The 15,326-nt window shown below is 41.5% G+C and overlaps 1 protein-coding gene across 3 annotated transcripts; it reads right to left on the bottom strand.

Annotated features, from left to right (window-relative positions):
• Positions 1-1,251: 1,251 nt before the first annotated feature.
• On the bottom strand, positions 1,252-15,005 carry relb (v-rel avian reticuloendotheliosis viral oncogene homolog B). 3 transcript variants are annotated; one of them, XM_055045644.1, is made up of 11 exons: positions 14,413-15,005; positions 14,240-14,308; positions 13,108-13,298; positions 9,332-9,631; positions 7,324-7,490; positions 7,105-7,196; positions 6,886-7,017; positions 6,701-6,805; positions 5,638-5,853; positions 5,472-5,528; positions 1,252-2,331 (listed from the first exon to the last, which is right to left on the bottom strand). In XM_055045644.1, exons 1-11 carry the CDS (start codon positions 14,435-14,437, stop codon positions 1,958-1,960), a joined length of 1,728 nt encoding a protein of 575 aa, XP_054901619.1. In that variant the 5' UTR covers positions 14,438-15,005; the 3' UTR covers positions 1,252-1,957. The 3 variants fall into 3 exon arrangements, with proteins under 3 accessions (XP_054901619.1, XP_054901621.1, XP_054901620.1); XM_055045646.1 differs by lacking the exons at positions 13,108-13,298; positions 14,240-14,308; positions 14,413-15,005 and adding an exon at positions 11,359-11,709; XM_055045645.1 differs by lacking the exons at positions 13,108-13,298; positions 14,240-14,308; positions 14,413-15,005 and adding an exon at positions 11,195-11,347.
• Positions 15,006-15,326: the final 321 nt, after the last annotated feature.

Genomic DNA, 15,326 nt, shown 5'->3' with positions numbered 1-15,326 from the left:
AATAAGTCAAACATAAGTATTTCACTCTAAGACCATCAGCTCTTTAGAGGTCAATTTGCTGCTACAGTACCTCATGATGAGGGATGCAAAGAGGGATTTTAATGGGAAGTCCCACACAGACCTGATGGGGGACTGTAGAGACAGGAGCTGGCCATTTTGATTCACCAACAGGTGCGTCCTGTTGGATACGGAGTAGTTGGGAGGAGATGAGCTGGCAGAACGGGAGACATGAGGAGTGATTGTCTGCCACTGCAGAGAACCACTGGGAAAATGTTACTGTTATGGAAACTGGAAGCTGGTACCCGTCCAATGACACCACTTCCTGGCTGCAGCCACTGATAAGCAATAAATGACTGAAGGAGAAACGTCCCAGGGTGCATGAAGTTACAAGACAGTCAATATTTGTTGTTTTCAGAAACATGGAGTGGGCTTTTATATGTTAGGGTAAGCTGTGCAGGCTTCTGCTGTTGAATCACAAACACTAATATATTCATATTATTCTGACTTCCTTCATGACTTACCAAGGATAAGTTGTAGACAGATGCCTGGAGTCATTTTGATTGGTGGTTTAATGCTGCTACGTTTTCTCCATTTCTCTTACTGTAGTTTCTTGGAGTCGTAGATATTTCTACCCTTAGAAATATCTCCATGACTCTTTCCAGTAGAGTCATAGAGATGACTCAGCAGCTTTGTTTCTCAGCTTTCATTGGGGTTTATTTTGGGTTGACCAAAATAAATTCAGTCTTAGCCTGCCTGACAGGCACTTTTTAAAGTCACTAAAATTCAAACCATTTATCTAAAAAATGTGGGTAAGGAAAGCACAGAAAGTACAAAAAGGTTCCTAACACTTTTTCACAAAGTTGGAAATCTGTAAGCGGCTCTGTAATTGCCCTCTAATTAACGTTAAAATCTGATGAATTAAACTTCTGATTTCCTGTTTCTTATAGTTAAAGTTTCCCCGGCTCCTGGGAACCTGGAAGAGGCCCCTGTGAGTCAGCGACGGATGAATCAACTTGACTAGAAAAGCAGAAACAGCATTTTCTCAACCTCAGTGCATCAACTTGGCACGCCCACTTACTCTGGCGAACAAAGCATTATTAGTTGTGACGTTCAGGTGACAAATGTCACATGTTTATGGTTCTCCTTAAAAACAAAAAAAGATATTAAGATAAAACGAGTCACTCTGTTCACATTTAAATGTTAAAACTTCACACTTGTTAGTCAAATTCAAGGGACACAACAACAAAGGAATCACACTTATATTTTGTTTTTATTTCACATATTTACACTACAGCCAGGGGGCAGAGTAGGACATGTGACAGAAGGTGGATTCAGCTCACGGGAGCGAAACTGTGGCACAAAGGGAACTGACACAAAGCAGGGCCAAGAATAGAAGGAGGGGTGGTTTCTATTACATGTAGGTAGATAATTAAACAAGTGCAGCCACATCTAAAGAGAACAGTGACTGGAGCTGCTAAGACTTGATGTGAAATCTGGTGATCCAAGGTTTAGCAGGAAGTTTTCTCCCAAATATCCGGGCTTTTTAATTCACAATTCACGAAAGAAAAAAAAATCTGGAATGGCTCACAGGTTTAAAAGCGAAGCTTTGAATGCTTTTGGTCCGACTCGTAATTCTTGAAAGTAATGCTTTACAGCACTCCCGCGAAGGGTTCAGGTATGTTGATATGCTCTGGGTTTCACTGGCCTCGTCCAGCAAGGCTTCAATATAAAGTTAAAATACGTGGGCGTTTTAAAATGTAAACAGAGCCGATGTGTTGAAACTAAAAATCAGTTTAGAACTACATTACACAGTGCAAGCAGCTTTAGGAAACGACGTGTCTTGCTTCCTGGTGGTTTAGGAGAATCTGATCTGACCTCATCTGATCCGTACCGAAATGAATCCCAGTCCGAGATCCAGAAACGACTTGTGAGGAGAAACGCGGGCTTAGCCCAGGCCTCATAGCTCTTCCTCCGTTTTCACCTGCATGACGCCGTCCTGCTGTTCTGACTGGGCCATCTGGCTGTCAGTGACAAGCATATTAAACTGGATGTCGTTAAACTGGGTAAAGTCCGGTGGAAAGTGGTTGTAGTTTGCGTTTAGATTCACATTCAGGCAGGGGAAAACGTTGGCGTCTGCGGCGGAGTCGCCTGTTGAGTTCTGTTCGGTCAAAAACTGAATGAAGTCGAGTATGGTCTGATCGTCAAGGGCGGCGGCGGGGTCCATCACCCCCGTTTCAGTAGGCAGAAAGGCCAGGTGGCTGTCCTCCGATGCCGTCATGTTTTGTGTCTCCATGAGGAAGTTCGAGGTCTGTTTTGAAGACGGTGCTGGCTCTGCAGAAAAATAAATAAATACATGGGTTACAGAGAAGAAAAATACATAAAAAAAAATACAGTTATCTGGTGGAAAGTTTCCATTCAGGGAATATGAAATCAATGTGGTGCAACTGGTAGAGACTTTTGCCTTCAAGTAAGAAGGTCCTGGGTTTGAATCCGAGGTCTTTTTGCATAGAGTTCTGGGTTTTCTCTGGGTCCTCTGGCTTCCTCTCTTTGTTCAAAGTTATATTCACATCATTGGGCTGGTATTGGAGCCAAAAATCCCAAAGTACATTTCCTGATGGGCATATTTTGGCAAAAAAATTTATTTATTTTTAATCCATTTATTGGCAGATTCTCAGAGTTCACAGTTACGAATTATAGCAACAATTATCCAAAATGGCTGCTATAGTAAGAGCAGCATTTGCCTCCTGCCAGAAGAATCATTGCACTTTTAAAAACCCTCACCGTTTATGGAGCTGCTTTTGACAATAAGTAAAACATTGATCAGTGTATCTGGTGTGTATTGATGGTTTTGATGATGGCACTTGACAAAATGTAATGTTGGTTACTGGTTTCACAGCTGTTTGACGATTTTATGACTTTTTACTAAATGTTTTTATGATGTAAAGTCCTTTGAACTGCTGAAGCTAGTGGGGAGTCTGCTGCTCTGGTTTTCTTTAAGTCTAATTTAGAGATTTTTCAGGGGGAAAACAAGATTGCTCTTCATAAGACTAGCTTTTGGGCCAACATTTAAAGCACTAAAAGTTATTTAGCACTTAAATTAACTCTTCAGAAATTGGTAAAAGAAAATGGATCTCAGTGCTTTAGCGAGGACCAACAACAAACTTTAGCAAAGAACAGGAAGGATGAGTGAGTGGTGAAAAGTTGGTTAATTTCACTTTTACACATTTAGCCTCTTAACTGCTTAATTGGAGTAAAATATATTTGGAAACACAAAAAAATCTGACACAACGTAGGAATATTTCAAATAAAGAAAATACGCAGACGAGCCGTTACCGTTAGCCTGCTAAATGAGCTAACGGCACCAGCTGCTAACAGAAGCTGGTTTAAAAATGTCACCATCAGGTGTTTTTGACATCATTTCTCTAAAAAGGTAAACTTAAGTCAAACCGAGTGGTTTGGTGTCACTTCTCTTAACATTTCGTTTACATAAAGCATTAATCTACTTATAAATTAGCATTAGCAGCAGAAGGGCTTGGTAGATTTCACAGTTACAAAACCATCTTGCTTGCTTTACAAAAAATGTTCCCATAAATTTACACTGTCGACAGCAACTCATTTTCTTATGTATAAATAAACAGAAAAACAGGAAGACTTTTTAGCTGTGTAACCAACAGTTGCTATGCGGTTTACCCAAATTAGTCAATAATTTGGGTAAACTGAAATTGTGAAATAAAAATTGTTAAAAAATGACAAGGATCAGAACATAATGCTGCCATCAAATATGTAAATTAAGAAATAGGGGTCATATTGAAACTGGTTTAATTTAGCAGACTATCTTCCAAGAAAGTATGAAAAAGGTCATTCTTTCAATTATTCAATTTTTCCACTACTCTGTGTGATACCGTCCAAGTCTTTGAAAGGTTTTCCTGGCATGTCACATGGCCTGCTCAGGGGCATTTTCCTACTTCTTCTATCAGGTTTCTGTGCATTACAGCGGCCTGATGAAGCAGATCATGCAAATGTCACATTTTCATGTGATTCACTCATCACATGAAATGTAGGAGAAGAAAGTTATACTGGATTTATTCATTTAAAAAAAAACCACATTTCGAATAGTAATGGATCAGCTATGAGTGGTAATGTAATAAAAACAAACCATCTTAAAAAATATGGTTTTTATGATTCACACCGTCTTAAAGAGAGGCATTATTGTTGTCATCAGTGATAATGACTCACTCATTGAGGTCTCTCAGCGAGTCATAATAATGAACAAACAAAAAGGCTCTTTTGTGGTGCGTCTGTAAAATAATGAAGCCATGTGGACCCAGTTCTTGTGCAATGCCATCTGGTTCAACGTTATGGCTAAATGCAATGAATATGAACAAGTCGTTGGCTGAGGCGAGTGTAAACATCCATCCGTGGTGTTTATTTGAGAACGGAAGGCAGACCTCATGTCAACATTTGGCTTTTTCAGCTTTTAGCTGGCGTGATAAAATATGATGGCCGGTTGAGTCATTGTTCATTACTGTCAGGAAATGTGCAGAAAAATGGCACCTACAGACGGGCAAGTGTTTGTCCACAGCGTCTCTATTGGTGTTGAGAAAAAAATCTAAACTTTAGAAAACTTAACTTGAAGTCTTAAGTCTTCACATTAGGTTATAGTGCGTTTAGTTAAATTTTCAGTTGAGGGAATTTGTTCTGTTGTTAAGTTATTAAGTTTGCTAAATAACACAAATTATCATGCCTAACCTAGTTTTTTTGGGGGGGGTTTCCCCTCTCTCTTTTTGTCTGAATTTTAAACAATAATGTTACCAAAAATGTTCGAAGAAGACGGTTTGATTAGGGGCCAGAGATGATTTGGTAAAAGTTCACCTGGTACAAACTGGAACTCAAACAAACTCATTCCATTTTCTATATAAAAACTATAATCATGTTTTTATATAGATAAATAAATATTTATTAAATACTGTATTTCGTTGAAGAGCAGAATTTCATACGTTTAACCCAGATTACAATCCCCTTTTGTTTTCTTTTTTACAATCAGCATAACTTCCATAAAAACGGCGGCCGTTTGAATATTATTACCGCTTTAAAACTTTTCAAACTTAAAGCCGCTCTCTGTTTATCATTTACATCTTCTGGTCATTTCTAAAATGTGCCAGATAACTGCTGCCCTTCTTCCTCCCCTGGCCATTTTTTGAGGATGTGGTTTTGTAGATTTGCTGAAGCCGTCAAACTAACAAACGGCACGGGGATTTCTTTTGTTGACAGTAAGCAGGTATCACAGCCTGTCGGTTATTTAAAAGAGAGAAAAAAAAAAAAGCAGAACAGCAACAGATTGTGAATGGCTCAAACATTTACAATCACTACTCAGTAGGTTTGCTCAGCTTTTACAGAAACAGCAGCATTGTTGGTCTAATTCATGAGTCACATCTTAAAGATAAACATCAGAGTGAAAGCAGAAGTCTCACCTGTCACACTAATGTCCCGTTTAATCGTGGCTCTCTTTCGCTTCACTTCATACGGATCTGAAACACAAAGCGGCCACGCCTGGATTAGCCCAGTGCGGTTCTCCAGCCCACTCTACCCGTTCTCCGGTTAAAGTTTGACCGACACGAGGCGGCAGCCCCGACTGACCGGGATTGTGCGGCAGGTACGTGAAGGAGACGGGCTCGCTCTCCATCTGGTCCGAGACGCGGCGCAGCACGACATTGACCTCGACCTCCTCCGTCAGGTCTTGGTCCTGGTAGGGCGGCGTCTTAAACACGATGGCTATCTGCCGGTGGACGTCCGTCTGAGCGAACTCGCCGTTCGCCTTCCACGAGCCTTGCCTGAAGAGGATCTCGATGTCGTCTGGCGATCAGTGGAAGGAGAACAGATTGATCCCAGCAACAACATCAGACTTAATTCTGCAGTTTTATTCTTTGAGATGAATAAGCAAAAACTTTACGGGTTCTTTCTCTGTCCAAAAAACGGGAATAAAATAAGAAAAGTGTCCTATTTTAAATAACTCTTGACAATGTCACACTTGCAATCCAAGCAGGAACAAACTGAAAGAATTAATCGGATTAATTGATTACTTGAAAAATCTTCAACTATTTTAGCTACAAATTAATAATTACCGTAACTGGAGAATACAGGCTCAGAAAAGGACAATTTGCTTCAGGAAAAATATATTCCGAGCAGTAATTAAGTCAAAATTGTACAAAAATCTGTACAATTTGCATGTAATTTGAAAAACTTTCTGTCTGTAAATATGTTCAAACCTGACATGTTTATCTTGACCTCGTTCCAATTCTGTGAAAATCTTTTGCTATATAGTTGTCAATCGTTAAATAGCACAAAATGTATCCATTTTTAGTCATGCAAAAATGAATCAACGAATCTTTAAATGATCAAGAATGCATTTTAGGCAATTTAATGTTTTTCTTATGCAAAATGGATTTGAATTAAACTGAATTTCTTCATTGGTAACAATATGATTTTCTAATATTGTTTTAAAAAAAATCTTCAGATAGTTGAGATTTTTTTTCATCCAATTATTTTATTAATTGTCCAAGTAATCAACAGAATAACCGATTGCAGTAATGATGGTTGGTTCCAGACAATACCTAATGAATGCAGTTGTTGTTATTGTACTATATCCACATTTATTCCCCCCAAATGTAAAGTTTCGGAGTGGAAATGAAGCCTCCGTTACCTTTCTGCACTTTGTCACACAGCATGTAGACCTCCGTCTTGCCTCTGCAGGAGCCTTTGCTCAGGTTCAGCTGGCAGATCTTCAGCTCCGACGTGGTCGTGGCCTCTTTGGAAGAACACAGAGCGGAGCGTGAACGCAGCTCATGTAGAGCCAGAGTCGTCAGGAAGCGCTCGGCGATCTCTTACTCTTGTCGTAGATCGGCTTGGAGATGACCGGGCAGAGCGAGTCCTTCCTGCCGTCGTCCCACTCGAGCAGGCACTCGAAACACAAACGCACCGCGTTCATGTCCATGTCCTCGATCCCTTTAGTGTTACCAGCTGCAGGAGAGGAAAAGCGCTGAATGTGTTGTCTGGTTAAAGATTTACCACAACATTTGTAATTGTGTTTGTGTTTGTGAGGCTCACTCTTAAAAGGGTCGATGTTTTGGTTTCTCCTTTTCTGCAGCGACACGTCCAGCTCTCTCCTTCTCACACACTGGATGCCGAGATTAGCAAAGCTGCAAATTTTAAACAAAAATGATTAAAAAAAAAAAAAAAAATCAAAACAATAAGGGGAATGAAAACCTGATGTGCATTTGGAACGACTAACAAGTAAAAATAGTTAGTGTTTTTAAGGACACTGACCTGTGACGTCGGGTGCTATGAGGGTTAAAGCAGACCACGCAGATTCCTGAGCCAGCTACACAGTCTTTACCCACAAGGCAGTGCGGGTGAGGCCGGTGGGGATAGTCTTTGGTGACCAGAGAAACGGTCACTGTGACCTTCTTTATGTGGTCAATAGGACCCTGAATCTGAAAGAGACAGAAGGAACAGCAGTGTTACAAGACGGACCAGTCAAGAATAAATAAACTCACATTTTAACAAAAGCTAAAAAAAGAAAAGACAGAAAAATCCAAACTTCTTTGATTTGAGCACAATTGAGGTAAAATTGTTTCAGACCTTATACTTTGGTATTTTTAAATTTTATAAGTGTCCAAACTTTGTCACATGACCCAAAATCAGCAAGTTGAAAGTACCGACCACAATGTTTTTAAAAATTTTTTATTGTTGCTATTTGAAATGCAAAAACACTGAATGCAGATTAAAGATCCATTTGATATTGCAAAAGCAAACAGATAGCTGCATGATAAGGGGGTTAGAAAAGGACAAAAGGATATATCTCAGTCTCCATCTGGAGTCTGGTTTTGGGAACAAGTGGATTTAATGTAGAAAGGATGACAACACGGAAAAGCACTTTTTGCCCTTTGTTCACTACAGTAGATGGAATTGGTCTGTTTCTCTCCTAAAGGAACCTTGTTAAAGTAAATTGTGCCATAAACTCTGTGAAATACCAGCTCATTTTTAATAAAAACCAGGCAGTAAACTGAAAGTGGGTCGTCACTGGAAGGATGATAATCCTGACCACATGGCAAAACAAACACAGAAATACTTCAGATAAATAAATCGACCTCCGTCCTTAACAATCCCCAGACCTAAACCTGCGGGTTGAGCTGAAGAGAAACCAGGACTGGATTATCCAGAGCAGGGTGTCAAACTCATTTTCATTTTGGGCCAGATCAAAAATATGAATGTTCTTAAAGGGCCGGTTGTGCCAGGAAATATTGATCAAACCAAATAGACTGGTAAAATATCAATAAATAGTGGTGCCTCCAGGACTTTGAGATTTTTTTATCAAAATGAGAGATTTTGTGCCAATTTAGAAATGTTTGTAAGGAATGTTTTTATTTTTGCTAATGTGTGATGTTAAATGTGACTTTTTAATATGGACTACAACTTGAGGCAGCGGTCATTTAAACGCAATGTTTTTCGCCAGTTTTGAAAAAACTTACAATGAAATCAGAAACAAAATTGGGAGATTTGTTGATTTTATGTGATTTTGCAAATTTGTGAAAAACTGGACGGACTTATTTGGGTTTAAAGGACCACTCAAAAAGCTACAGCGAGCCAGATTTGGCCCCAGGGCCTCGAGTTTGACACAGAGAGATAGTCAGAGATTTCCATCTGTATGCTTCATCTTTTTAACACAGGAGAAGATAAATGGTCGTCTTATTGAAAAATGGCCAGCTGGGATTTTATAAAAAATAAACAACAAAAAAACATTGTGTGACTTTTTTCCTCCACTGAAAGTCAAACTTCAGGCTCGATTCTCCTTCAATGTTCATTGTGATGTTATGATACTGCAACAAATATTTAAGGTAACTTTAGAGTAACTCCAGCTTTAAAAGACCTTGGCTAACTTTAAATAGTCTTTTGTTTTTTGCACCCATTATCAGAACAACCTGTTTATCCGGTTGTGGCAGATCGACAGCCGTTCTTCTCTCACTGTCAAGCTGCATTTTCTTTTTTTCTACTTGCTGCGCGAGGTCGCATGGGTTGAGGGCGTCTGTGGCGTTTGTTTGTAGAAAGAAAGAATGGGGATAAACCTTGAGAGCCTGACCACAGAGATAGTTTGGATTTGCGGGGACTTTCTAATCAATGTCTGCCGACCGCAGCCTCTCAGCTCCGCCCCCCCATTTCCACACCTTGCCTCTGCAGGGGCTCATAAACAGCCTCAGTTGTGGTTTTGCGCCTCTAACCGTCGCGGAGGGCTCGTAAACTCCCCTTAGTAAGGAAACCGAAATCAAGCGTGTACCTCTATGGTGGGCTGCGTCTTGTTGTTGTCGGTGCTGGACGCCCCCAGGATGCTGCCGGCCGAGCGACCCTCACATTCGTAGCGGAACCTCATTCCCCGGTCCTTGGGCTCCTCCACCACCACCAGCTTGGGCTTCTCCAGGATCCGCTCCAGCATGTTGCCGTTGCTCTGCAGGCCTTGGGAGGGAACGCAGCCTTTGGGGGTCAGTGAGCAGGACGGGCTTCGACCTCGGCCTGTGGGGCCCACGGGTTTGTGGGAAGGATGACCAGACGCCATCTCTCGCAGTGGAGTGGGATTAGGCTGGGGGATTAAGAACAATTAAACATTTAAACCTTTTTCTTTCTGGTCAGTAAACTCTGGTTTGCTTTAACTAACTTGATACTTTCATTAATGTAACCTTTATTTAACCAGTTATCAAGAATAAATTCTTATTTGCAATAACAACACTTTTATAGCAGGAGTGTTCAAGTTGAGGTTCGAGGGCCTTTTGCAGCCCTTGAGATTGATGATGCGGTCCGCAAAATGATGAGGTTGATACAGATAAGACATAAAAAAAAAAACAATACAGGTTTTAGGTCTTAATAAATAAAAACTCTCAGAAAAACATATGTTAGGCACAACATTCTTAACTCATTATTGTTATTTTTAGCTTTTCCCTTCTAGTGACCTGCTTTAAAGACAAAATAAGCATTTTTTAATTAAATTGACTCTTATCTTGTTCTAATTCCTAGGAATGCACAAAAACAAACTCTCTAGCCCATCAAAAGTAAACTTATAGACATTTAGGGCTTTGTAAATATTTCTTAAATCAAAGAAACACTCGAGACCCTTATTTTGCAGATCTCCAATTTTGTTATAATAACCTTATTTTATCAATTAGCATCATTAGAGTTAATAAAATACACATTCTGTACATTCAGCCTTCCTATTATCTACTGAACATCTTGCTCTCTCTCCCTCTCCTTCAGGCATGCCTTGACATCATTTTCTTTTGAGTGGCTCCGTACATCTCTGGGCTTCAGCTGAGTTTCTTGCATCTCTGACACTTTGTTCCTTAACTTAGAAATGAAATAAAAGATCTGCCAGCTCTTCAAATCCTGCAGATTTGAAGAATCTGGCTAATTTGGAAGAAGTCAGCGAGCAAAATAAGAAAAACAAAGACTAAAGCAGCTGATGAAAATAACCACAATTTGAATGGACTTCATAATAGATATGAATGGTCAAGCAAAAACATAACACGTTTCCTGTTTCAGTAAAATCCTGATCCAAAAATTCCCATGCCTAAAAGAGACCGCTTCATCTCTTTGAACTTCCTGAATTATGCCATTATTTTACACCACAAACCGAAAAAGTGTCATCCGGGCTGCTATTACACAACAGAGCACATAGACAAGACAACACAAGTCGGTCTGAGGACTCGGGGCCAAGTCTGTAAGCATCTTCTTACCCCTCGGATGAGAATTACTGCAAGCTCAACTCCAACAGTTTACATCTAGCGCGTCGTTTCGGCGACTCAGAAAAACAACAGAAGGTAGCTGAACCCAACCAGCTCTATCAGTGAGGTTCAGCAGCGGACTGCTTGTTTATTCCCCCATACATGTGCTTTCCATCACCGCACAGCGTTCAGCATGTGCTCCCCGACTCCTCCCCCCCTCCCCGACATCAGACACACACATCTGATGTCTATTTTTTTCCGTTACACCACAGACCGCCAAGCCTTTCCGTTTCCCACTCGTACTTTTTAATCTGTCATTTCTGCCACTTTTGCTTTCTCTCTCTCTCTCCCTCTCCTTTCTGCAAAAATCGAGGTTCCAATACAATCCAAACAGAGCCTCGCCGAACTCCGCCGATCCAACAACAAACCTTCATGCAACAAAGAGCTAAAAGACTAGCCGTTAATCGGCTGGGGAGCTGGTTAAAGTGTCGCCTCAGAGATCAGGGTGGCGCCCCAGCAGGCATGAGGTCATCCCTCTCAACATCCTCCACATACGTCTGCCGAGAGGACCCGCTCCCTGCAAAACACTCACATAAAACAACAGAAGCGAGCAGCTGCGAAGAAGGAACAGGAAGTCCGCTCTGCTGATCCGCCAATAGCAGGAGGAGACGCTGAGCAGGGGGAAGAAAAAAGAAATGCAACTTTTAACCTTCAGAGGGTTTGGCTTGTAATCAGAAGAGACGGCAAACAGGAGTCCGATTACACATTTTCCAAGATGACGTCGCGCTCCCTTCTCTCTCTGCAGAAAGGCATGCTGGGAGAGCGCGTCTCAGACACCGAGAGTCGCTCACGGTAGCAACAATCCCACACAGATAACCCGAAAACAGAGGGTGAAACCTCTTCTCCTCCGCTGCCCTTCAGCTCGGCTTGTCTGTGCAGGCTGCAGCATCACCGCAGCCTTATCAGATTACAACTGATCTGCCCCGCTGTCTGGAAGTCACGTGCTTTCTGATAATAGTTTGACCTGCGGTGCTGATTGGGGAGGGAATAACAGAAACCTGCGAGCGTCTGCAGGCCCGTGAGCCGGCCTTTTGCTCCTTCGCCGACAGACGGTCAGGAAAACAGCAGCGGCCGCCACAAAAAGAGGCCGATTACCAGAAGCAGCCCGGGCTGAATCACACGGTGACTAATACTGTGACAAAAGTTAAACAAAAGACAGCGACATGCTCAATTTGTGTGCCAATTTGTCAAAAAGTAGTAATAGACCTTAAATGATCCACAAATACGGCATTTATTCATGCTCATAACCAACAATTCGATTAGCTTAAATATAATTTTTGACATTTAGTTCCTGACCTAAAGTCATGTTTAAGCCATACAAATGCTGACTATGGGCTGTAAGTCTATATTTTCACAGGTTCAAGAAGTTCAATGGATTAAATATCTCCAATCAAACTCAGCTAACTACCTCCTGAGTCATCTCACTAGCTGACAAAGTTACTAGCTTTTTGCTCTAGACTTTACTTTAGAAAAGGATATTTCATATGGTTTATTAGAAGGACGTTTAATAAACGAGCATAAGAGACTCAACAGCCATCCACTGGCATATCTTTGCAGGGTCATTCTGGGTCATTGGGCGAACAGCAGGGTTCACCCCAGAGAGGTCACCAGGTCATCACAGGGCAACAGAGAAACACGCAACCATGAAAACACACTCACACCCAAGGCCAATTTGGAGTAATCAATTAGCAAACTCCATGCAGAAAGGAGTTTCCTGCAACTGCTGATACAGTCACAATAGCAAATTTCACTGGGTGATCAATTGTTCCAGAAATTGTTGCGATAAACGACAATATTGCTGTTTTGACCATTTTTAGATAATATAACCTATCTGCAAAACAAGGAGAAATTCTATAAGATCAGTGAACTTTAAATATTAATGAACATTCAACACTGGAACTGGAAGACATTTTAAATATCAAATGTTAATAAGTAAAACAACAAAGAAAATGAATTATGAAGACGAAATTGTCCTAAGATGGGCGCGCCAGACTGAGGAGTTTTATCATCTGGTTTTTGGTAGGAAGAGAGAAAACAAAGATAAACGATAAATTACACCAATGGAAATGATTGAGTTTGTTTTAATTTATCACGATCAATTGATTTATTGATCATTGTGACAGGCCTAGCAGTGCTGACGTAAAACATCGGCAAGAAATTTGGGCCCACTTTTTTTAAATCATGTTTTTATTTTAAAACTAATGCAAAATAAACCTTTTTTCTAGTTCAGCTTAAAAAGCAAAACAACACTTTTCACGAAAGCATCCAAAGCGTTACTCACTGCGGTGCCTCTGGGTACCAGCACGGGTTTGGACGTCGCTTGGAGGTTCTGCAGGAAGCCGTCCTGGTTCAGGACGTCTTCACCCTCCATCGTCCTCCAGTAGCGGTCTGGAGGAGGAGGTGGAGGAGGCGGGCCAGGAAGGGAGCCGTTCTGCTGCTCGTTGCAGCCATTGATGATTTCTGTGATTAGGTCTGCGTGCCAGAAAAACAAAAACAAAAAGCAGAAAAATAAAAATGAAGAGCTCACTAAACACTTCGGTTTGAGAAATGAGGGGTTTATTTAATCTAATCACATTTAAAAAGGATGCGGGTCAATGGAGTAAACAACAGGATACAAAAAAAATACAAAAAAGTGTTCAGGTGCGTATGAAGGTTTCTTCACACTAATTTAAATGCATCCCTCAGGAAAGGTTACTTTATCACTGGAAATGCTTTTATCCCTTGAACTTCTCCACATTTGAGCACAAACGTCAAGGCTTTTCATTGGGTTTTATGGGATGTGTGTAATGCTGTTTGAAAAACAGCTTTACTCTGACAGACATAACAGAGAGACCACACAGGTTGCCACTTCGATTTAGATGGTGAAACTGCCCTAGTTTCACCATGTTTCGTTGTCTTTCTGAATTGTCCTGCTTTAAGCTTCAAACGTCTTAATGCATGATGCTGCCACCACCACGTGTCACCAGGGTGGTGCAGGGGTGTTGCTTTCACACCACACTAAGTGTAAAGGGCAAAGAGATAAACGGTGGGCTCAGGTTTTCTGTTTGGATGTGGCCTGACATGTGCGGCTTCCTGCCTTCTAGACACAGAAAGGTAAACAAAGATAAACAAAGGTAAGCAAAGCACACAGACAAGACCTGAATTCTACATTTCATGGCTTATCATTTAAACAATTTTTTTGAAGATGGCCAAATACATTTGAAAACTATTTAAACGTTATTGCAAAAAAAAAAAAAAAAAAAAAAAGGAAGGAAGGGCATCAATAGATGAGATGAAACGCCGGTAGAAGATCTGAGTCGTTGTTTACTGGGGTCAGGTCGGGACACAACGAAGCGTAACCATGTCTGTCATGCCTCTGTGTAGCAGCTGGAGCGTTAAAAGCATCGGAGATAACATCAAAAAACAAAACTCACCGAGTTCGCCATTGGGAGTACACATGTGCGAAAACGCGTTGATCCCCGAATTGGGTGTTGGCTCCTCGGCTGTGGAAAATAAGGCCGAAATGAATAGAAACACACGTACGAGGAGGACGACGCGGGGTTTTAGACGACGACAAGCGGACGGGAACACGTTTAACCGCCCCTACCTTTGAAGAAGTCCATTTCTTTCATCTCACGGGAGGATGAAAGGAGACCCTGAAGTCGGCCGTCGCGCGCTCAACCCGGATGAGTCCAGGAAGCTCCTCGCCCTGCTCTCGACCGAGAACCTGTCACTGAGGGTGTCGGTCCTGTCACCAGCAAGGAGTCTGAGCCGCGCAGAGGTGTGGAAGAGCTCGAAGACTCGGCAAGAGATGAAGTTTAGTGCTCTGCTCTGATTGGCCCACGCCGCGCTTCGCGGAAATCCCCCGAGCGTCGCGTCACCTCTCCTGCGGGAACCCCCCCCCCTCCTGGAGCAGCTGCAGGTTTTACAGTTTAATTGCAGCGTCTTCAGCTCACGGTAGACCTGATGCATAAACCTCTCTCTCTCTCTCCATAAGATAATCTGAGCTCACGTCTTTTCGCTTTCGGATTCTCGCCTCGGATCTCATGCAAAACTATTTGAAAGCCAAATAAATTTCGAGCAGCAGGCAGACGCAACACTTTTAATGTTTCTCCTGGTTGCATCAACCTCTGGTGACACTTCCTTCACTCACAAAAAGAAAAGTGGGAATTTCTCATGTAGCTCAACAATAACCTCTCTGCACGTCCCCAAAGATGACGTCATTAACTGTGTGTTTTGACAGCTTTTTTTCTTCCACCCAGAGGCAGTCATTGCTTTTTTCTTATTTTTTATTTTTTATTTTTTTTTTGGCTAGCAGTAGTGACACCTGCTGGTCACAAAGAGAAAATTCTACTTAAAGAAAATGGAAAACGAAAGCAAGGCATTTAGAGGAAGCAGTGACTCAGCAGATGCTCCCAAAGCCAGTGTTGCAGGATCCCTCATCCTGATGCTTTTAACCAGCAAGTTTCAAAGTAAAATACCAGCAATAAACAAGTTGAAAAATAGGCTTTTAAAGAAATG

This window comes from Poeciliopsis prolifica, unplaced genomic scaffold, assembly GCF_027474105.1.
Source record: "Poeciliopsis prolifica strain line A6 unplaced genomic scaffold, Auburn_PproV2 SCAFFOLD022, whole genome shotgun sequence".
NCBI lineage: Eukaryota > Metazoa > Chordata > Actinopteri > Cyprinodontiformes > Poeciliidae > Poeciliopsis > Poeciliopsis prolifica.
This window is presented reverse-complemented; position numbering and strand designations above follow the sequence as displayed.

What these genes read in the sequence shown, in the direction of transcription:
- relb (XM_055045644.1), bottom strand. Translation starts at nt 14,437, where the DNA reads ATGAAAGAAATGGACTTCTTCAAAG. An exon ending in AGACGCAGCCCACCATAGAG is followed by an intron (nt 7,491 to 9,331) that starts GTACACGCTTGA and finishes TGTCTCTTTCAG; the next exon opens with ATTCAGGGTCCTATTGACCA. An exon ending in CAAGCCGATCTACGACAAGA is followed by an intron (nt 6,806 to 6,885) that starts GTAAGAGATCGC and finishes GTTCTTCCAAAG; the next exon opens with AGGCCACGACCACGTCGGAG.